The 24,464-nt window shown below is 44.5% G+C and overlaps 1 protein-coding gene across 10 annotated transcripts in view; it reads left to right on the top strand.

The window, feature by feature from the left end:
• BCLAF1 (BCL2 associated transcription factor 1) overlaps positions 1-24,464 on the top strand; it is a 539,194-nt gene that overhangs the window by 314,607 nt on the left and 200,123 nt on the right. For all 10 annotated transcript variants that reach the window (XM_069235222.1, XM_069235220.1, XM_069235219.1 and 7 more), the window contains 2 exons: positions 14,963-15,047; positions 15,657-15,832. In XM_069235222.1, the coding sequence (XP_069091323.1) occupies positions 14,963-15,047; positions 15,657-15,832 (261 nt within the window). The remainder of the gene's footprint in view (positions 1-14,962; positions 15,048-15,656; positions 15,833-24,464) is intronic.

Here is a 24,464-nt window from a genome sequence, read left to right as displayed (position 1 = left end):
CAGTCCTGCATGGATACAGTCCTTTCAGATGCTGATTCCCTTATTTTAACCAAATCAACAACTTACTGTCAGGACCTCTTAGGCATGATGGCAATCCTGCATTGCCATAGAATCTCATGCATGGCTACACATGCATCTGTTGCAGAAATGTCTAGCTCAACAGTGGTCTCAGACAGAAGATCTTTGGGATGATCTAGTGTTGATCAACCGCCGGGCTGATCACTCTTTACAGTGGTGGAATACCAACAACCTGTTGCAGGGGCAGCCTTTCCTCAACTCTGTTCTGCAAATAATTCTAATATCGGACGCATCACTCCAGAGATGGGGTACACACTTACAGAATCTCTCTCTACGGCCTGTGGGAGACCAAACACCTGGGTCTCCACATCAACTACTTAAAGCTTCTAGTTGTTCACCTAGCATTAAAAGCATTCCTACCTCACCTGATCAGCAAGGTTGTCCTAGTCGGATGGACAATATGACAGCCATGTACTACCTACACAAACATGCAGGGACACATTCCACACAACTGTTGCATCTATCTCAGACCATTTGGGTCTGGGCTTTCTGTCACAACATCCACCCGTTTGCAGGGTACCTTCTGGGGATGGACAGCAATTTTTTCGACCTCCTTAGCAGGATGTGGCAAGAAGTCCCTGATTGGGAACTCCACCTGAATCATCCTCAGCAAATTCTACAAATGAAGTTCCCCCAGATCGATCTGTTTGCAACTGTGGACAACGTCAAATGCCCTAACATCACCTCTAGGTTCTCACACCCATTGTCCAATGGCAGTGCACTATGGGCGAATAGGTCACGGACATTTGTCTAGGCTTTACCTCCTCTCCCTCTTCTTCCATTTGTGGTTCTGAGGCTCATAATGTCTTTCATGCTCATCCTAGTATCTTCCAAATGGGCTTGCCAACCCTGGCTCATAACTCTTCTAGACCTCTCTGTAGTTTCCCACGAGAAGCTCAGGGCAGACTTTCTCACCCAGAACCATAGAGCAATCAGGCACCTGGATCCCAAGCCTCTCATCCTAGCGATTTGGACTCCTGAGATCATAAAATTTGGACACCTCAATCTTTCACCTGAATCCGTGTCCATTCTCAGGAGCTCTTAGACCTACCACTCAGGCCTGCTACGGAGTCAAATGGAAGAGGTTTGTCTGCTACGGTCAGTCTAAACAAAACCCTTTTAGTGCAACAGTACAAAACATTGTCTGATGCAGATCTCTGGCCTAGCCTTCACTTCTATATGGTTGCATCTGGCCGTAGTAGCTGCCCATCTTCAAAATAGGCAACACTTTTCTCTCTTAAGAATGCCAGCAATTAAGGCCTTCATGAAAGGTCTCAAAAGAGTAATACCACCACGGGTTCCACCTGCACCCTGGTGGAGTCTTAGCATTGTCCTTAAATAATAATGGCACACTCCATTTGAGGCCCTTCACACTTAACCCCTTCAATTTCTCTCTTGGAAGGTGGCATATCTGATAAGAGACTTACAGCTTCAGATTCCTTACCATAGAATTCCCCGGCGTCGGCTTGGAATGCAGAACTTTTCTGTGCAGTACCCTTTCACGCGCCTTTGGGTGGCGTTGTCCGGATCCATGTGGCATCGTTGGAGCCGTTCGTGAAGGCACAGTCGCCTATAAAGGCAACACCTAAGCATGGTTACGTCAGTTCTTTTTCTTCAGCGCTGGTTAACGCAGATCCGTGATCGAGCTACCAGGCCTTTTTCCACCTTTTTTGTTGAAGATATTTAGCTCGTTTGTGTATAATGTCCTATAGGAAGATGGGGTTCAAACCGTGCAGCACCTGCCATTGTGCCATGTCAGTGACGGACTCCATAACGTATGTCTTTGGTGTCTGGACCGAGACCACGGCTCAAAGTTGTGTTCTGTTGGCTGAGCCATGGCTCCGAAAGCTTTAAAGAAGTGGTCCCTGATGCTCATGGCGGCCCGGCAGTCGATGTCAGTTGGCGGGACTCCTCGGGGGTCCTCGTCAACGAGGAGGTCACAGGACTGCTCCAGGAGCCCCAAGTCCTCTTCATCTCACTCGAGATCCTCCAGGCACTCGGGGAAGAGGCACAAAAAGAAGAAATCCAAGCAGACTTTGACTCCACCTCGCCCGTCGACTGACTAGTTGAGTCAAACGTCTGCGTTCCAAGCACAGTTCCATGGAGCCGATGCCAGGGGCGACTTCAAGCCTTCAACCCCCCACTTTCTGGGAACCAAAGGGACCCCTCTCAACTCAAGGAGTTTTACAAAGCCATGCATCTCATACTTGAGCAGGCTGCCCTTGCTGGTGCGCCTTCTGACCCCAATGGGTCGACAGAAGCCCCATCAGGTTCCACACCAGCTGCTGGGGCCTAGGCCCTGATGGGGTCTCTTGGATTGGTTCCAGAACAACGCAGAGTCCACTCAGTTGGCCTCCTCTGGCATCATTCCCGACATCAGCGCTCCCCGCGCCTCCGAGCCCACCGGTGATGCAAGCCCCATCCTCATACCTGATGATCCGGAGCCAGTACGACTCTGATTCTGGCACCTACAGATCCATCAGGGACCAGATCATTGCCTGAGTTTTAATAAGATCAACCAGGCATAGGTGAGGAATGGGAGGGGTCTCGGACCCTCTTGAGTGTGGATTGGAGCAGATGGACTGGTATGAGTAGTTAGGAGAAACCAGTGGACTGGACACCTCTCCAGATACAGGCATGCTCTCACATCCCACCGTGGCTACGGAGGAGGGAGCGTTTTATGCTTTGGTAGTGCGTAGGGCAGCTGAGGTCTTGGACCTAGATCTGCCTAAGGTACCAGTCAGGACTATCCTCTTGACAGAGGTGCTTCAGCCTGGGTTTAATACATCGTAACCGATGTTACCCTTTAACGAAGCCCTCTCTGATATCCTGCTTGTGACGTCGTCCAGACCCAGCACAGAGGCGCCTGTGACTAGGACAGTTGGCTGCCGCCATCGCCCAGCTCCAAATGATCCTAGCTTCCTCACCCAACACCCCACCCCAGAAAGCGTGGTGGTCCAAGCCTCCACTTCCACGGCGCCTTCCCTTCCGATCCCCCAAGATAGGGAATCCAAGAGGCTGGACCAACTTGGGAAGGTGATGTTTTCTTCCTCCAGCCTGGTTTGAGGTCCGTAAACAACTCCTGCCTATTGGGCTGTTTTTCCCATACTTAATTGGATATGGTGGTGCAGGTGCAAGTGCTGCCTCAGGTCACAGAGGGCGTTCGGGACACTCTCTCACAAGCAGTCAAAGATGGGAGAGATGCAACCAAGTTTACGATCAGATGTGGTTTGGACAAGACTGACTAGCTGGGTAGAGTGATTTTGTCGATGGTGGCCCTTCATCACCATGCCTGGCTTCGTACATATGGCTTTTTGGGGGATGTCCAGGCAAACCTTATGGACATGCCCTTGAAAAGGGCCCTGCCTTTTTGGTGAGAAGGAAGACTCAGCACTGGAGCGTTTCAAGCATTCTAGATAGACAACCAGGTCCTTCGGCCTCTCAGCGACCTCTCACCAACAGTATGCTTTTCGCCCCTTTAAGGCTTCAGAAGGGGCAGGGTATCACGCCAGCCACGGTCAGGTCAGCATTTTGTGCGGGGACAAGGTTGTGGTATCTTCAGACCCAGAGGGTCTGGCCAGAAGTCATCCGCCACGCAGCCCCCTTCTCCACAGAGCCCCAGCCCTCTTATTGTGATTCTGCAAGACCACACACGTCCAGTTGGAGAGAGGATTCAATTTAGTCTCCCTCGCTGGCGGTCCATAACATCGGACAAATGGGTCTAGCAGATCATACAGAAGGGCTTTTCCCTCCCCTTCCAGTCTTTTCCTCCCTCTGTGACTCCATTAAAAGAACGGCTGATGGAGAATCGTTTAGTCTTGCTCCGTGAGGAATTTACTGCTCTCTTGGGTAAAGGAGCCATTGAAAGGGTCCTGATGTCAGAAGTGGGCAGTGGTTGTTATTCCCGCTACTTTTGCCTTATTCTAGATTTGCAGGACGTCAATTTCTTCCTCAAGAAGAAGAAATTAAATATGCTCACTCTAAGCTCACGTCATCTGCTCTAGACCAAGGAGACTGGATGGTAGCGTAGGACTTACAGGATGTGTATTCTTGAATCCCCATCCTGTTTGTCCTCAGTTGCTACTTGCTGTTCAACATAGGCCACAAGCATTTTCAGTTTGTGCTCCCTTTCAGCCTCAACAGTGCCCCTCGGATGTTTACCAAAGTGATGGCGGTGGTAGCAGATCATTTGCGCAGGTTAGGGGTTTCAGTCTTCGTCTACCTCCATGACTGGCTGTTGAAGGCTCCTTTGTCCCAGGGTGTCGTCACCCACCTTCAAACTACGGCGAACCTTCTGCATTCGCTGGGGTTCACTTTAAACGTGCTGATGTCACACCTGACTCTCAGAAGCTCCCTTTCATTGGAGCTGTTCTGGACCCAGTGCAGTTTCTGGCTTATCCTCCTGAGCAGCGAGTCCAGGATGTTCAAGTTATGATACCGATGTTTAGGCCTCTATCCTGGATTTCGGTGAGACACTCAGACTGTTGGGCCTCATGGCCTCCTGCATCCTGTTAGTCAAATATGCCAGATGGTATATGAAGGCTCTGCAGTGAGACCTGAAATTCCAGTGGGCAAGATCTGGCTCTTTCATCCAAACCGCCGAATCTCACCATGTTTTTAGACAAAGTGGCTCTTTCCTTCTCAATGTGATAACCCCATTACACCTGGGTCAGAACATAACTCTGCCCACCTTCTTTGCTCCACCACATCCCTCTAAAAAAGGAGTGACTCTACTGACTGGACCCCAAAGGAGTGTTTTCATTCTACCTTGACCGCACAAAAGAGTTCCGGGTGGATGGCCCACTTTTTGTGGGGTATGTGTGAGCAAAGAAGGGTCGGGCAGTGCAGAAGCGAACCATTTCGAGCTGGGTCGTTCTCTGCATAAAGATCTGCTACGCACTGGTGAAGAAGCAGCCTCTTGAGGGCTCATTCTACTGAGGGAAGGCTGCTACCATTGCGACAGCATGAGGTGTTCCAGTCCTGGATATCTGCCAGGCGGCAGCGTGGGCTTCATTGCACACGTTTGCAAGACATTACTGCCTGGACAATCAGGTCCATAGCGATGGACACTTTGCCCATTAGGTCCTACAGGACTTTCTATTGTAAAGATGATCTGTCCGCAGCCCACTGCAAGAGGTTATGGTTTGGGTATCTGTAGGAAGCTGGCCTGGTGTTTGGTGGTTACCTAATTTACTTATACCAGGTTCAGGTTCCGGTTCCCTTATTAGTGAAGTGTAGGCAGTGTCCAGAAGCCAGGCTTTCTAGAGGTAGCTGTGGATAAGCAGCCAAGGCTTACCTAGGAGACACGTAAAGCTCATGCATAACCACTGTAGTCACACAGCACTTACACACATAAAAGAAAACACTCAGTTGTACAAAAATAAAGGTACTTTATTTTTGGTCACACAATGCCACAGAATACTAGAAGGGCAATCCTCCCTAATTATATACACTAGTAAACAGCAATAGGCATAGAAAAGGTTAGTAAACAGTGCAAATGTAAATAACCAGTAGTGACCCTAGGGGGAGCCCAAACTATATTCTAAAAAAAAAAAAAAAAGGATTGCAAACACAGGACCACCACCTAGGTAAGTGTAATGTGTAGAGGGGAGCTGGTAGTAATAGAAAACCATAGAGGTAAGTAACACAGTACCCCCTTCCCCCGGTCAACCAAGAAAGCTGGAGTAAATCACTGGAGATTCCCCAAACCACCCAAAAGAAAGGAAAAGAAGAAACCCAGACAAGACTGCAAGAAAGCAGCGGTGGATTCCTGGAAAGGAAGACCTGTGGAGAGAGGGGACCAAGTCCAGCAGTGTCAGTGGAGACTAGGAGCTACTACCCACCCAGCTGTACTTCCAGGAGTTCGACGGTAAGGAAGAACAGGTCAGTACTGCAGCCCTGGAGCCAGGAATGCAGACAATGTCCCATGCTGAAATGAAGATTGCAGACTGGTGTTGGTGCAGGAATTCAACCATCAAGCCTTAGCAAAGGCAAATTTGCGGTTAGTGGGAAATTGGTGCTGCCGGGGACCAGCAAGACCTAGGAGGACTCAGTCCGGGAGGGTTAGTCACAGGGGACCCTCAGCCACACATAGGGCCCGCAGGGGGAGCACCCACAAGAGTTCTACACGACGGGGACACAGAAGTCTCAGAAGGAGCCCACACAACACTATAGAAAGGGACGTTGCAGGAAGGAGTGCTGGGGGCTGGAGCTGCATGTAGCCTGGAGTTCCCTTGGAGGAGATGCAAACAAGCCTTGGCAGCTGCAAGAGACACGGTGGAACTGCCCTGCATGGAAAGGCAAGGGCTTACCTCCAGACAAGTTGAACAGCTGGCAGAGAGGACCAAGAGGACTACTCCGGACCATCACCCGTGATAGAGGATCCATGCAGCTCAGGATGAGAGGAGATCCATGCAGCCGGTCACCGTGCATTAGGTGTCTGTGGATGCAGGGGAGTGACTTCTTCACTCCAAGGGAGATTCCCTCTTCCTTCTCGTGCAGACTGAAGACTTGCCCCCCTCAGAGGATGCACAGCCGGGGAAATGTTGCAAGAAGTGTCTTCTTCGTGAATGCAGATTGTCAGTTCCTGGAGGGTCCAGTCGTGGTTCCAGTGGTCAGAAGTCAAAGTAAGGTTGCAGAGGAGTCCTGCTGAAATGTTGCAAGCCTAATCTGAGGACCCTAAGTAGCCCTGAAAGGGGGATTGGTCACATACCCATGTGACTACCTATCAGAAGGGGGGCTCTGACGTCACCTGCCTGGTCTGGCCCCTCAGATACTCCCAGAGGTCCTTGCCAACCTCAGATTCCAGATGGCAGAACCCAGTGACCCTCTGGAGGAGCTCTGAGCACCACTCCTGTGGTGGTGATGGGCAGGGTACTGGTCACTCCCCTTCTCATTGTCCGGTTTTCCTGCCAGAGCAGTGACTGGAGGTCCCTCAACCGGTGTAGACTGGTTTATGCACGGAGGGCACCAAATGTGCCCTTCAAAGCATACCAGTGGCTTGAGGAGGCTACCACTCCCGCATCACGTAACACCTATTTCCAAAGGGAGAGGGTGTTACCCCCCTCTCCCCAAAAAATGTCTTTATTCTGCCTTCCTGGGCTTGAGCTGTTCAAGCAGTAGGAGGGCAAAATCCTGCCTGAGGGCGTGGTAGCAGCGTGGGCTGCCTAGAAAACCCTGGAAGACTGGTAGGAGCAATGCTTGGGGTCCTCTAAGGAAGCCCCAGAGCGCATGGAATCATACTTCCAGTACTGGCAACAGTATTGGGGTATGATTCTGACATGTTTGATACCAAACATGCCTTGGTTTGGAGTTAACATTATGAAGCTGGACATAGGCAGTGACCTATATCCAGTACACACGTAAAATGGTGTCCCCGCACTCACGAAGTCCATGGAAACGGAGCTGGAGTTTGTAGGGACACCTCTGCCAGTGCAAGGGTGCCTCACACACAGGTTCCTACACCCTACCTTCTGGGCTAAAAGGCCTACCATAGGGGTGACTCATAGTGACTTGGGGCCAGATGTATGAAAGCATTTTGCATTCACAAACGGTGCGAATGCCCGTTTGCGAATGCAAAATGCTATTTCAGAATGTATGAAATACATTCTGAACGCAATTTTAAGGAATCGCTAAAATAGCGATTCCGTAAAATTGCGACCCTGTTTAGAGAGTCGCAAATTGCGACTCTCTCAATTAGAAATCGCAAATAAGGATTCCTTATTTGCGATTTCTTAGCACATGTAACAAACAATTCCTAAATGCGATTTTGGCATTTAGGAATCACGTGAAGCGTGAAGCATAGAACCATGTGCAAAACTTAAAAATGCATTTAAAATGCATTTTTAAATTTTACATGTAAAGCACACGTGCCCTTTTGGCATGTGTGCACCTTACATGTCCCCAAAAATATTTTTGGGGTGCATCAGAGGGGGCCTTAGCCCCCAGCACCCTGGGGTTTTGCATTTCCAAAATTGCGATTTCTGGTTCAGAAATCGCAATTTTTTAAATGCAAAAAATTTGCAGATATGGGCCAACAGGCCCATAGCTGCGAATGGGGCCTGTATCGCAATTTGCGATTCGGTAATAGCATTTGCGATTTTTAAGAAATCGCTACTACCGATTTGCAAATGTGATACATGGCACTTTGCGAGTCGGAAATAGCGATTTCTTAAAAATCGCTATTTCCGAATCGCAAAGGGCCGTGATGATACATCTGGCCCTATGTGCAGTCACCTGGTAGTGAAAGGGTGCACGCACCCTTTCACGTGGGAACACTTTGCATGGGCTCCCCACGGCTGGCATAATACTTGCTGCAGCCCATGGGGGATTCGCTGGTACCCCAATGCCCTGGGTACCATAGTCCAGGGACTTACATGGGGGGCACCAGTATGCCAAATGTGGGGTGAAAATGGTACAGGTTACCAAGTTAAAAGGGAGAGAGCATAACACTGGGATCCTGGTAAGTAGGATCCCATTGAATACAGTCAAACACACTAACAGGCAGAAAAGGAGGGTAACCATGCAAAAAAAAATGGTACTTTTCTACAGTATCTATTCTATGGTAAGGAATCTGTAGCTAGAAGTCTCTACCAGATAAACAAGTTACTTACTTTTGGTAACACATTATCTGGTAGAGGCTCTAGCTAGCTGCAGATTCCTTACACCCACCCATGCCTCCTCATTCTGCAGACAAGTCTAATAGGATCAATGATTGTCCCTTTCTGGGCCCTAGATTATGTAGAGACAAACTGTTGGTTCTTTCCATGGCTCTGCGCTTCTGGCGTGGAAGTTCGTGGAAAAGGAACTGACGTACGCCTCTGGGTGGTGCCTTCATAGGTGACCGTGACGTCATGAACAGCTCCAACAACGCAGACGCCACCCAATGGTGCACGCAAGGGTATTGCTCAGCAAAAGTTCCAGGTTCCAAGCTGACGCAGGGGAATTCTGAGGTAAGGAATCTGCAGCTAGATAGAGACTCTACCAGATAATGAAGGTAAGTAACTGGTTTTTAAGGTCGAGCGCAAAGCACTCCGTCCCTGGTGTACTCTCTCTGTGGGCTTTTAACCATGCCCAAGTCATGCCCATCAGTTTGGTTGGTTCGCGAGCTTGCCTTTTAAAATTTGCTTGATTTAGTTAATGAAAGGCATGCGTTCGTCATGCATTTCTGGTGTTTAGCCCGCATCGAGCGCACCGGTCTCTTACTGATAACATACGAGGCTCTGTTTTCGGTATGGTTTCTGGACTACTGTTTCTGTTTATTTCATAGGCAGCGAGATCTCGCTGGGCAGTAGTTGAGCGCTTTGCATGACATCGACCCTGTTACATGGATATTTGCACTTTTGCTGGTTACATGGAGAATTGCACTTTTGCCGATACATTTCACTGTGAACGAACTTCTGTTTCCTTTTGTGTGTCTGCTGTGTGCTCATGGTGGCCATCGGTTTGCTTATGTGAAACAGTTTTACTTTTCATTTTGTGGCAAGAAAAGTCTGGTTAGGAGGTTACATCGCTAATAGCTTTAACTCAAGCAAACGCAAGACCCATTGTATTGCAAATGCTTGTTTATTTTGCATTTACCTCACACGTGTTTGTGAACATCAGGCACTAACCGTGGAAGGACCCTTCTTCCAACTCAATAGAGACAAGGATGTCCTTCGCACCATTTCTAAATTCCTTCTAAAGGTAGTCTCATGTCCATCTCAATCAATAAGTCTACTTACCTATCTTTTTCCCACAACCAGTCACTTGCAGAATGGGATCTTTGTACATTAGATGTCAAAAGAGCCCTCAAGTACTACATTGATTGGACTTTTAGAAACTCTCAACAACTTTTTGTTGCTTTCCCACAACCTGATAAAGGAAAGGCTATAATGAAATCAGGCATTGCCAGATGGTTAGTTAAATGCATTCAAACATGTTATGCTAAGGCTAAAAATTGCACCTGCTCCTCTGAGAGCACACACTACTCTAAAGAAAAGAACTTCTATAGCCTTCCTAGAGAACATCATAATAGCTGACATATGTAAAACAACTACCTGGGCTACAACTCAACACGTTGACTAAACACTCCTGTGTGAGTCTTTCAGCACGCCAAAAAGCTAACATGGGGCAGGCAGCGCTGGGTAAACTTTTCCAAACAACTGCAACACCCACAGGTTAGTCACTACGTTTGGGGAGGACTGCTTTACAGTGTATGTAAAGGATGTTCTACGCAGCCACACATGCCTCAAAGGGAAAATGTTAGTTACCCTATAAGCTTCTGTTTGTGGCATGTAGTGCTGTTGATTTGCATGCGCCCACCCCAATCCACGGACACCTGTGGCTGGTGCATCTTTTCTCCTGTTATTTTGTTTCCTCTCATGCATGGACATCTCCTTCCTTAAGAGTATGCAAAGCATGTGAATACATGCCATGAACAAATGCTTACAGGTTAAGTAACATTTTTCTTCAGATGTGAGGATGAAAGCTAGAGAAATGTAAATAAACATTTCAGCCAGTAACCTTCCTTTCAGATGGTAGTCTACCAACCCTCTATTTGTAAAACATTTTTATATTTCACAAATGCTTTCCTGTTACTAATTTTAGCATTAGACGTTTTCCCACTGCAGTTATAGTCCCTGACTATAATTCGTCTCTTGTACATACTATCATAAATGGCACTTTAGTCTTCCTATTGCAGGTTGTATTTTTCTTCATGCGCTTCCATACACAGATAAGTAAACAATGGTACCTCATTGAAGACAATCAATGTGCCAGTACCTACTAAATAATTGTTCTATTCAGCATAGTTTTAAGATATTTTAAGTAATAGTTGTAAAATGAATTATTTAGCCAGACCATGAGTGTTATGCATTCCAAGCCTAGCTGTTGTAAAATGTTCCTGTATTTACTTGAAATACCTGTAGTACAAGCTACGTTTGAGCAATCATGAAATTTTCCTCTAAGATAAGATAAGACAAGATGGACTGTTATTCATTGCAGGTTTTAGAAAGCAATCAAAAAGTATTTCTATATTTTAAAATATAGATTCAGTTCCAGAATGTATATGTTAGAAAGGCCTATCCTCAAAGTTTTTCTGACTCATAGGTAGTGTATGCAGAGTAGGAGGTTTGAAAATTAGAAACTCTTTCAACTCATGCTTGGTCCATACATATTGCTTTGCTGTTCACACAATATATTTAAATACTGTCATATATACAGTTAGTTGGTGGCAATTCATTTTCATGTAGCGTGTCCTCAGAATTGCCTTCAAGCATGGTGGTGTTTTGCTTGAGCTGCAGTGGTCATGTAAATGATTATTGGAAAGTGCTAAGTCAGATGGAGTTCATTTGGCATATTCATTGAATTCAGTTGATTGCAATTGAAGTTTAGTTAGCAGGGATAAATTACATAATTCAAGGAAATATGATTATTATTAGTGGCGGTTTACTTGTTCAGTCGGACAACAGTGCACTGTAGGTTCACTGATGAATTGCAGAGATGGACAGGAACCCTCCATGACCAGTACCGATTAAAAATGAAAGCATGTTAGTGTAATTTGTAAAAAGGATCAGTCTCAAAATTCTGAATAAAATCACTCTGCATGTTTCTGCTGCTCCACGGTGAGCGGTTAGGGTTCTTTACTTGCTGACTGTAGAGCACCTTACTTCAGAACGGAATAAACAGTCAGCTTACTTTCTGGACTTCACCAAGACTGGACTGCAACTCACATCCATAAATGTGCATCCGGTGGCAATGTCTTTCTATAGGAAATGGCATAGCAAGAGCACTATATTAGTCTAACTTGTGTTTAGAGACTTATGCAGATGTTTGTACCCATCAGGTAGGTGAGGGTAAAAATGGAAGGAGATTACGGCCTTCTTCATGTGAGTTTTTCATTGCAAAATACCTTTCTAGGGTGTCTTCTTGGCTAGGTGGGAAGTGGAGCTTGAGTCATTCTCCTTCAAGGATTTGTACATCTTCTTTCACCCCAACAATGTCTCTCTTCAGACCTGAAACAATGTTTCAAGCGTATGATAGTCATAGCTTCATCTTCACCAGACTGCTTACTTAGATCTAGGGCTGGAAAAGCAATGCGTACATAAAGAACACACTCAGCTACTACACTCACAGGAATGACATACTCTGGTCTAGGCCTCAGCAGGTAATGGCTGTCAGCAGCCCTGGCAATGGCAGTAGTGGCCAAGGCCACTATAGCAAGATGGCTAGTAGAGACCCTCTTCAAGTTTGTGTATTTGACTTCAGACAGACAACTGTACATACATCTGTATGAGTACCCACAGTGGTGTACGTGCCCAATTTTGTTACTGGTTGACATATTCAATTTGTGTGACACCAAGTGGGTGGCTGGTGGTGTCTCCATTACATGCTTATTGTGGTGGGACGAGTCGGTGTCATTAAGTGTTGTGTGCCTAGCTCTCAAATATACAGTGTTATGTGAGCCATAGGAAAGCCAGTGCATACTTTTATGTGCTAGTTGAAAGCAAGTCCCTGGAAACAAAAGGGCATATATACCATACCTAACGTGAATATGGTTATTAGAGAGGACAAGAAAGTGAAGTGTTGGCATAATTTATGAACTTCAACAGTTGTTAATTAAACTGTCATTCATATGCATTTGATTGATGACTACTTTGTGGGATAACAAGGTCAAAACTGAATATAGAAATCTGCGGTTGCAAAAGGGATAGTTACATCATAGAAATGTATAATTTGAGTTTCCTTGTTTTTATTTGTCCTCTTAATTGCTATAGCATTAAATGTGTTGTAGTGAATGGCAGAATCACATGGTAGTATTTCCCATAACAAGACGACTATCCTGTGAGGATCTATTAATGTTGTACTATTTACTATAGCTGTTGTGATAAGGGGCTTTGGTGTGATGACAGAGTTCCTGTTGTAAAGACTGATTGTACTAACAAAGTTTAACATCTTTATATTGGCATAGTGTAGCTATTTGTACATTGTGGCATATTTTAAACAGTGCTGTAGCCATTCTTTCTTTTTGTTTTTAACGTTCTGTTTTTTAAAAGTTTGCAAAGTATACAATTAATTTTAAAAATGCTTTGTAAATAATTAGTGTTGTGGATTAATATTAAAACTACTCAAATTTGAGAATCGATAAAAATGGGAAGACTAAGGAAAGAATGTAGGCCAAAATGGAAATTGCACTTAAGACCATACTATACATAACTGTATCAGAGCTGATAATGTTCATGGGATTCAAAAATTCTAGTTTTGTATCATTCCACATAGAACACTTACTACATTAGGGATATGCTTTTAAAGGGTTTGTTCCTGCCTTTCAGTGTTTAGGCAATTTATGCAGACAGTAACAACTTATACCTCTAGAAGGGGTTGACTCTCATTGATGGGAAGGACTCAATCACCTCCTGACTCCTCATTTTCTGATGGGCCAAACATCTTATGCATTTCTCATTTGCTTATTGTACTGAGTCTAATACATTTCCCATCCTCCCAATTTGACACGTTCTGTCAAAGGTTTGCAGACATTTTCAAAAGAGAAAGGTTTGTCTACCAGAATCACAGTTCATTTCTCCATGGCATAGACATACCATATGGTAGCCCACTCTGTGCCTACTGCTGTGGGGGCTGTTTCTTGTTAACAGCGTTGAGCTAAGATAAATTGGCCTGCTAATTGAAAATGTGAAATTGGTTTTCCCAAGGCACTGTTATATGTTCGCCTCTCCTGGATTACTGTGGGTTCCATGGTGCAAGTCAGTCCTGTGATGACTTTCACAAGGCAAGTGGGGTCCAATGTAGGTTGATCTTATGGCATGTCTACAACTCATGGATCATTGAACCCTGCATTTGACACTGCTTCCTGCATAGGTTGGAGATCCCAAAATTAGATTAAAGCCTTATATGAGTTAAGTGCGAAAGTGTAAGGATTTTTAAACTGCTCTCCTTGTGCTAGATACATATGTAGATTTTCCCCACCCTGTGCCATATCATATTAGAGTAATCTTCTGTTACTGCTTGGCTCGACAATGACTCCTTCTCTAAATTGTAATTATATCCAACTATGGTTGGTGGCCCAGCCAGGGCTGATTACAATCTAGCGATACACCTGTGTGTAGAAGCATGTGAAAGTGCTGATTCATTTGGAGTTAATTCTCTACCGCTGTGGATGTGCCCGTCCCCTAAGATCACTCAATTTAAAGTTTTTGTTAATTTAGAAATTTCTATAGGGGATATTCTATGCAGTTCCATGCAGTCTGTTCATCCCTTAGTTTCAAGTCTGAGTAAATTGTTTTTAATATAGTGGTCCTGAGCAGTCTGAGTTTAGGAAAACAAATATAATGAAGTCACAGGATAGAATTTGCATTGAATGGTAGAGGTGTCATTGGGGTTGAGAAAGTCTTAGTTTTTTTGCTACATGTCCAATTTGTCCCAGTGGTCAAGCAGAAGTTTTGTGGCTGGGAGTGTGTAGCCAGCTTGCAGGCTAGTATGCACTAACATCAGGCACTAAAAAAAGACTGAGTAACTGAAGATCTGGAAATCTACACTGCCATTGCTGCCGCACAAAAGGAATGAACTGTTGGCATAGATTTTTAGTATTTAGGGAAAATATTTAAAGTGTACTTAACTCGAGGCATTGTATTGCTGTTACACTGTTGTCTGTTATCTTTCTAATCAGTCATCACAATAATCTAGACTGAGGCATATGTGGCTGTGGCGTTTAATGATGAATGAGACAATACTTGCAACTCTCAGCCCTGTTTGTTGTTTCTTAATTCGTAAAATGCTCTTTTAGGAAATGTATTTTGTAAATTAGAGTATTGTTTAAATTGAGAGAGGCTAAGTACTTTTAACATTCTTTGTGGCTTAACAAATATATTTGTATTTTCTTGTATTTCAGAAGGATTGACATCTCTCCAAGCATCCTTAAAAAGCATACCCGACTGGCAGACGAAGAAAAAGTTTTTAAAGATCAAGCAACCAAGGTATGTTTAAAAAACAAAATGTTCTTTGGCTATTGGTGCACAACATAGAAAATCAAACTTAAGGTCTAAATTTTGTTTTTTGCAGCTGAATAACTGATCCCATAATATGAAAACATCTACTACCTTCATGGACTGTGTGCTATCATTTTTGTGTACTTTTTAGGCAGGTTACTGTTACACGAAGAAGGGTATACTGTTCTGTTGCACACTAAGGACAGTATAAGGGACAATTCTGCTGTGGAAGCTTTGTCAACCCCTTGTACCAGCATGGTTGGCACTGCTCATTTGAATGTTACACCTTTTTGTTGTGTTACTTGTTTAAGCATGCTTTGCATATAAAATTAGTGGTGGTTGCAGATTGAGTGCTCACATATTACTTTTTACAACTCCGGTTTCTTCCCTATTGGCCTGTTTTCTCTGCATTGAGGCCTATGGAGTGTTGGGTTTTTCTCCATTAAATCAGCTTATGGTACAAGCACGGGGGCAGGGGTTAGTGACAGATTGACCAGAGATTTTTTTCCCCTGATCCTTTGTCTAAACCTGATGTGGGGTGTACTTTTTCTTTTCTCATCCTGAAAATACATGTGCTGCTATGTTTCTTTTTAATAGAGTGATAAGAAATTAAAGGGCATCGCAGCTGATAAGCGACATGAAGTAGAGCGCCGCAGGAAACATAGAAGCAAAGATAGAGGCAACTCTAAGGGCTCCAGAGAATCCAGTGGATCACGAAAGCAGGAAAAACTGCAAAAGGAATATAAGGAATTCAAATTATACAAAGATGAAAGGTGAATGAGTTTAAAAAGATCAATATTTGGTATTTCTAACACTTGTGCACTATGTTTGTCTTATATTTTCGAAGTGTGGTGCCTGATTTATAACCGGTGAGATGCTTTACCAACAACTTATTATCGGTCTTTTACACAGCTGATGGCAGATGGGGACATAAACTTTGTAATAGTAAGATGAAATTAAATAATTAGTCTGTCCTATTATCAAGGCTACATCATGATTTTGGACCTCAATACCATATTTTTCCTGAAATTCCCTGAAGAATGTGCAAGTCAAATATCAACTTAAACCACAGTGCAGAACGTTGTGTGTATGCCCTTGAAAGCATTTCTGTTTTCTGTCTTAGCAATTAAGCATGTTTCACAAATGTAAGATACTCCTTGCTTCAGTTAGTAATTTCTGAGGAACGGATCAGCAAGAGTTGGTCTTGTGTTCTTTCATTTATTTTAATGTATGATTGTAATGTTTCAATACAGCCTTAGCTGCCAGACCTTGCTTGTATTGCAGATAAGGTAACCTTAACTTCAGAATCTTCTCTGATGAGCAGACTAACTTGTTACTTCTTGAGGGACCTTAACATCTTGAACCTTGTTAATGTGCCCCTTTACTAATGATTCCACAGCACACAGGCAATCCTTTTAATATAGCTCACAAAGGTTTTGAAACTCTTTGGTCATGTAATCTGTAACAAACCTTGAATTTGATTACATTTTAAGAATAGCTGTACATATACTTGTTATTTTTCTTCATTAGTCCTCTTCACTAGTTGTCTTTTTATCTGGCAATAGATTAATATCTGTGAGCACCAGATTACATTACATAAAGTCAGATTCATTGTATTTTAAGCACTTGTGATGAGGTGATTTGCCCAGAGCCAGTGCCTGGATTCAAACATGGTTGGAAACGCTGTTATAGGCTGTTACATTATTTAGCATCATATAAGAAGATTTGGCCTTCCTGCAGTAAGTTGAAAATTGAAGAATATATGTTGAAAGAAGTGCTCCAAGATCCTTCACATGGGCAGGACTGTCCAGGGCACATTAATTTGCTGGCCATTCTCTTGAAGGTGAACTAGGATTACAGGTACAAAACCTTACCTTCTTGGTTGAGCCTCATCACTCCCCGTACAGGATTCCTTTATTTATCTACAAGAGTGGTCACCATATGCACAATGTTGCTCATAGCCCACCCGATGTGGCTGACTTTTTTTGGTGTTTACTTTCTTGGCTGTTTGGCTCATGAAGTCTTTTAATGTGATTTTTTTTTTTTTTTTTTTTTTTATTCCAATCCTCTTTTTATCAGCCAAGCACTTTTTTTAACACAGTTAAATAGCTTTCTCACAGCTCTGCTTGAGGCCAGACTGAAAAAGACATTGCCCAGTTTGCTTGACTAATTATATCTTATACATTTCAAGTTCTAAACGTAAGAGCAGCCTAGCCTGTTGTAACATTTGAAAGATGAAAGAGTAGACATTACTTTTTGTCAGAGATGTGCCTCACACGGTAATAACTATGTTGATGTGAAGGTCCTTGCAACACTCATGACATTGGAAATCCCTTCTGAAGTTCTGTTGTAAGGACAAAACATTTTAGCTGGACATTTACTGTGGAAGATCCTGGAGAAAAGCTTACCAGTTTTATTGAATCAATGGTCTGAATGCACAGTGCATATATTCAAATTGAGGACACTGCAGCATTGATTATTTATCATATGGTGTTTGGGACTACCTATTGAGTGCTCCCCCACTCGCTGTTTTCAATTTATTGATTGTGTAGGGTTTCTTGGGCAGTGGAAGTTTGAGGGCAGAACAGCCTAATTGAAAGTTATAAGAAATTGCCTCTGGCGCAATACATTTTGGCTAGAACAGCATTTTTGTTGTAGGAATCTATTTAAACATTAAATAAGCGTGAGATGTCCCATGTGTGCCCTTTATTAAGAAGTGTTAATATGACAGTGCACCACATACGCTAGTGGAGAAGAATTTCAATCAGAAGTATTTATTATACATTTTCTTTTCTCAGTAGCAAAAACTTAAACTATCAGTCTAAGGACTTTTAATAATCCTCTGAGATGTTTATTCCCATGCTCTTTAAACAACACTCTCCTAGCTCTTCAATTCTTGTTTTTCAGTGTCTCCAAGGGATAATAAGCTTGGGTGCATAATATTTTTGTTTTTGACAACAATCTTCCTGATCATTCCCTTTTTTTCCTTATCTTAAGCCACTTAAACCAGGGTTTAAGCATGGCAAACATTCACTAACTCTAAGCTTCTTAATGTCTGTCTCTGTGCATCTTTTGTTAGGCACGTTTCCATTTGCTCTGTACCTCTCTAGCCTGTTGCAACCTCGGTACTTAACTCCAATAATTCTAGGAACTTTAGACATAGACATCTTGATGATTTAATAATGAATAAAATGGGGGGAGAGTCCCTCCTTTTTCTCAACCCAACCAGTCCAGTGTTCTTGCATCAACCCAGATTGCGGTTGAAGATGTCTCTTAAGACTGAGAAGTACTCCTCGCTCTTGTTCAGTTATTTGATGCAGTTCATGTAAGGCACATGTATTGCCCCTGTTTCACCAAAATCTCATTTTGTGGTTTATGCAGAGAGAATTTCTAGAACCATTCAAGTCCTCCTTTGCCCACCACATTCTTAAATGCAAGATTCTTTTCTGTGACAGGAAGCATCTCATGCTGGTACAGCGAGGAACCCTTTCACCAATACCTAATAATCTCATCCACTGAATGTGGAAGATAGAGGTACTGCGCCTGTCCTGGTCATCACTGCTACAGATGGGATTTTTATCTCTCTTGAAAACCCTCTGGAAACAGCTGCACCGTGGACTTTGTTGCTTATTTCTGTGACTTTCTGTACAGCAGTTGTACTCAGTCTTTAACAGTAGGTGAAAGCAGCATTGAACTGCACTTTGGTGGAGACAGATAAAGTTTGGTCAGAGCTCCAAGTATTTGAAACAAATGGATTGACAGTAGTTATAGCAGTGTAATGAAAATCTTTTGTAGGTATCTACAAGCCTAAAATCTCATACATTTTTAAATGATGTACCATTTTCCATTTACAGAGTGCTTAAGAATGTATCTATCAGTAGTTCACAAAAACACACTGTAGGAAGTTGGCTCTGTATGCACTATTTCAAAGTAAGGAATAGTATGCACAGAGTCCAAGGGTTCCCCTTAGAGGTAAGATAGTGGCAAAAAGAGATAATACTAATGCTCTATTTTGTGGTAGTGTGGTCGAGCAGTAGGCTTATCAAAGGAGTAGTGTTAAGCATTTGTTGTACATACACACAGGCAATAAAAGAGGAACACACACTCCGAGACAAATCCAGCCAATAGGTTTTGTTATAGAAAAATATATTTTCTTAGTTTATTTTAAGAACCACAGGTTCAAATTCTACATGTAATATCTCATTTGAAAGGTATTGCAGGTAAGTACTTTAGGAACTTTGAATAATTACAGTAGCATATATACTTTTCACATAAAACACAAATAGCTGTTTTAAAAGTGGACACAGTGCAATTTTCACAGTTCCTGGGGGAGGTAAGTTATTGTTAGTTTTAGCAGGTAAGTAAATCACTTACAAGTCTCAGGTTTGGGTCCAAGGTAGCCCACCGTTGGGGGTTCAGAGCAACCCCAAAGTTACCACACCAGCAGCTCAGGGCCGGTCAGGTGCAGAGGTCAAAGAGGTGCCCAAAACACATAGGCTTCAATGGAGAGAAGGGGGTGCCCCAGTTCCGGTCTGCCAGCAGGTAAGTACCCGCGTCTTCGGAGGGCAGACCTGGGGGGTTTTGTAGGGCACCGGGGGGGACACAAGTCAGCACAAAAAGTACACCCTCAGCAGCGCGGGGGCGGCCGGGTGCAGTGTGTAAACAAGCGTCGGGTTCTCTGTAGGTTTCAATGGGAGACCAAGGGGTCTCTTCAGCGGTGCAGGCAGGCAAGGGGGGGGGGCTCCTCGGGGTAGCCACCACCTGGGCAAGGGAGAGGGCCTCCTGGGGGTCACTCCTGCACAGAAGTTCCGTTCCTTCAGGTGCTGGGGGCTGCGGGTGCAGGGCCTTTTCCAGCCGTCGGGACTTTAGGTTCAGGCAGTCGCGGTCAGGGGGAGCCTTGGGATTCCCTCTGCAGGCGTCGCTGTGGGGGCTCAGGGGGGACAACTTTGGTTACTCACGGTCTCGGAGTCGCCGGAGGGTCCTCCCTGAGGTGTTGGTTCTCCACCAGTCGAGTCGGGGTCGCTGGGTGCAGTGTCGCAAGTCTCACGCTTCTTGCGGGGATTTGCAGGGGTCTTTAAATCTGCTCCTCTGTAACAAAGTTGCAGTTCTTTTGGAGCAGTGCCGCTGTCCTCGGGAGTTTATGGTCTTTCTTGAAGCAGGGCAGTCCTCTGAGGATTCAGAGGTCGCTGCAGCAGGTTTCTTTGGAAGGCAGGAGACAGGCCGGTAGGTCTGGGGCCAAAGCAGTTGGTGTCTTCTTCTCTTCCTCTGCAGGGGTCTTTCAGCTCAGCAGTCCTCTTCTTCTTGTAAGTTGCAGGAATCTAAATCTTTAGGTTCAGGGAAGCCCTTAAATACAAAATTTAAGGGCGTGTTTAGGTCTGGGGGGTTAGTAGCCAATGGCTACTAGCCCTGAGGGTGGGTACACCCTCTTTGTGCCTCCTCCCAAGGGGAGGGGGTCACATCCCTAATCCTATTGGGGAATCCTCCATCTGCAAGATGGAGGATTTCTAAAAGTTAGTCACTTCAGCTCAGGACACCTTAGGGGCTGTCCTGACTGGCCAGTGACTCCTCCTTGTTATTCTCATTATCTCCTCCGGTCTTGCCGCCAAAAGTGGGGCCGTGGCCGGAGGGGGCGGGCAACTCCACTAGCTGGAGTGTCCTGTGGTGCTGGAACAAAGGGGTGAGCCTTTTGAGGCTCACCGCCAGGTGTTCCAGCTCCTGCCTTGGGGAGGTGTTAGCATCTCCACCCAGTGCAGGCTTTGTTACTGGCCTCAGAGTGACAAAGGCACTCTCCCCATGGGGCCAGCAACATGTTTCTAGTGTGGCAGGCTGCTGGAACCAGTCAGCCTACACTGAACAATTGGGTAAAATACAGGGGGCATCTCTAAGATGCCCTCTGTGTGCATTTTTTAATAAATCCAACACTGGCATCAGTGTGGGTTTATTATTCTGAGAAGTTTGATGCCAAACTTCCCAGTTTTCAGTGTAACCATTATGGAGCTGTGGAGTTCGTTTTTGACAGACTCCCAGACCATATACTCTTATGGCTACCCTGCACTTACAATGTCTAAGGTTTTGCTTAGACACTGTAGGGGCATAGTGCTCATGCACTGGTGCCCTCACCTATGGTATAGGGCACCCTGCCTTAGGGCTGTAAGGCCTACTAGAGGGGTGACTTATCTATACTGCATAGGCAGTGTGAGGTTGGCATGGCACCCTGAGGGGAGTGCCATGTCGACTTACTCGTTTTGTTCTCATCAGCACACACAAGCTGGCAAGCAGTGTGTCTGTGCTGAGTGAGGGGTCCCCAGGGTGGCATAAGATATGCTGCAGCCCTTAGAGACCTTCCCTGGCATCAGGGCCCTTGGTACCAGGGGTACCAGTTACAAGGGACTTACCTGGATGCCAGGGTGTGCCAATTGTGGAATCAAAAGTACATTTTAGGTGAAAGAACACTGGTGCTGGGGCCTGGTTAGCAGGGTCCCAGCACACTTCTCAGTCAAGTCAGCATCAGTATCGGGCAAAAAGTGGGGGGTAACTGCAACAGGGAGCCATTTCTTTACACACACCCTTTATAAAGTTTAATGAAACTATTCTGTATTTTTTATAAGACCAAGGACAATTAGGATAAATATTGATCAAATGTATGGTGAGCCATTTATAGTCCTTTCTAGTCATTTGTCTCCATTCATATTCCTTAACTTTCTCATACTTTGTGCAACAGAATCTAAGATCCATCACTACGGTTGCAGTAGTCTTTCGTAACATTTTTACATTGCATGAGTCATATTTACTTGAGAGTAGAAAGGCTGTTCTCATTTATAATCTGACGCGATGCTAGTTGCAGGGATTTTCCATCTTTTTTCCCAAGTATCAATTTCAAACGTTCAGAGACCTCACTTTCGAATTCTACTGCACTTTAGAGTTCCCATAACAAATGACACAGGGTACCTTGGTTGAATGACTGACTGGTCAGCAGCTCTCAGATATAAACAGTGACAATGTTGTCATCCCAATAAGTGTCCACTAGGCCACAAACAGCATCAGTCTTAACTTATAATTAAGGATCCCAAATTTATATATATTTTTTATCATCATTTCCATCTGTATTTGTACATATTTTTTGTGCAACCTATCAATATTTATATCATGGCGCTGGCCAAAAGAAATTGCAATTTGTATCCTTGCATGTGTATTTAGCCTGTAAGTTGACACTTTTCAGTGAATGCCTGTTTGGTTTTAGTGCTCAAATTAGGTCTGTAACTTGTAGTAATATACTTGTCTGCCATTTTTAGGGTTGTGGCACAAACAGCTGTGCATAACTACAGCTACTTAAGCGTTGTTAGGCTTTTTAAAATTCTTCACTGATACCACTTTTCACAGCTACAGACTCGGCAATCGTGATTGATACTACAAATGGTTACTCAAAAGGACTCATTTCCCATTTTCTGAAGATAGTTGTAAGTAGGGTAAAATATTTTTTGAGGATGCCTAACTTTCTTCATTAGTTCCAGTTTTCAAGTACAGAACTGCTCTCAGGTGCAAACCGCTGGCTCAGACAACTGTTATCAGCACCTCCAGCAGGGAAACCGCTCCCGTCTGACAAGTTTTAAAGAGATACTTCACACTGACTGCACTTGAACCGATCAATGAATTATCTGACAAATTTGAGTAAAGACTTTTTTGTACTACGTCTAACACATAATGTGCTTGTGAGAGATTACTGTAGGCTTATCAGTGTGTGACCTTTATGATGGAATTTAGTACAAGGTCCTCTGTGCAGGGGCATCTTGTGGTTGTCTGAGCCAGTGGCTGTCACCTAAGTACTGTTGCTTATTTGACAAAAGAAACTGAAAGAAGTCATGAGCCTCTAAAGGTGTTCCTCTCTTGTGTTGTGTAGCAATGGTATGAAACATGTGTAAAGGATATTCATCACTGTATGAGCAAGAACAAAAATCTGAATACTATATAGAAAAAAAGTCACTGAAAGGACCTTTATGCAATATATATATATATATATATATATATATATATATATATATATATATATATATATATATATATATATATATATATATATATATATTCGGTGGCATGTGTAGCTGCAGATACACATGCTGTGCATTATCCTGCCATCTAGTGTTGGGCTCGGAGTGTTACAAGTTGTTTTTCTTCGAAGAAGTCTTTTCGAGTCACGAGACCGAGTGACTCCTCCCTTTTAGCTCCATTGCGCACGGGCGTCGACTCCATCTTAGATTGGTTTTTTTCCGCCATCGCGTTCGGACGTGTTCCTCTTCACTCCGGTTGTTCGAGTCGTAAAAATCTTACATACCATCTAAATTCGTCTGTATTGTTTTCGATCACGTCTCATCCAACATTGACACCTCGGTACCAGCGGATACACATCTTTGATTGCCCTTCGGTGCACCCGCGCCCAACTTGGGCCTGGTCGGCCTGACCAAAAGTATCGTCGAAGCCTCATGGAACGGGCCCCGTTTAGATTCTGCCCTCGGTGCCACGCCAAGTATCCCTACACAGATCAACATCTGGTTTGTAACCTGTGTTTATGTCCGGATCATCAAGAGGATACATGCTATGCCTGTAAATCCTTCAGTTCGAAAAAGACTTTAAGAGACCGAAGAGCGCGAAGGTTGGAGATGGCGTCCAGAAGCACCGAATGCCTCGACGCAGAAGAGGAGGAGACGATCCACACTGCCGTCTCCGTTCGGGGATCCGATTCTGAACAAGAGTCCGAAGTCGACCGACCACTAACAGCGGGCCAGCATGTGAGTACGCTTGCCCCGACCCAAACGAAGCCCAAATATAAGGCCTTGGGACGCCACTGCTGGAAGGCCATGGCTCTACCCGGTAGAATGGGTGACCGGTGACCAAGTTAAAAAGCGATCGGTGACCAAGTAACATCTTTGGCACCGAAAAGGCCACACCAGTAACAAATCCTTCGGACTCGAGCCGAGGCACAGGCTTCGAAATCATACGACACCGACCCATCGAGTCGAAACCCCGAAAGTCAGTTTCGGAACTGAGGCCAACAAGTACTCCAGGCCCATCGGTGCCAAAAAAACAGCTTCGGAGCCGAAAAAACATTCCTACACAGAGGAGCAGGGACTTTCAAAACAATTTTTAAAAAGCCATAGATTCGATGAGGAATTGCAACAAATGGAGGATTTCAATGAAAAACAGGCCAGGATACAAATCCACAAGGACACTGGCAAGATCCTAACAGCACCTCCTCTGAGAACAAAAAGGAAACTGGCCTTCCATGGACGTTTGGACACTGTTCAGCCAACGGCTAAAGTGCCAAGAGAGAAATCTCCGCCTCCCAAGTTTTCACCTCACCAATCTCCTCCTCAGTCTCCTCAACTGTCTCCCCGCCTGCTACGCCCACTG

Source organism: Pleurodeles waltl, chromosome 5, assembly GCF_031143425.1.
Source record: "Pleurodeles waltl isolate 20211129_DDA chromosome 5, aPleWal1.hap1.20221129, whole genome shotgun sequence".
Classification (NCBI taxonomy): Eukaryota; Metazoa; Chordata; class Amphibia; order Caudata; family Salamandridae; genus Pleurodeles; species Pleurodeles waltl.
The sequence above is the reverse complement of the archived record's forward strand: the minus strand, read 5'-3'. Positions and strand labels throughout refer to the sequence as shown.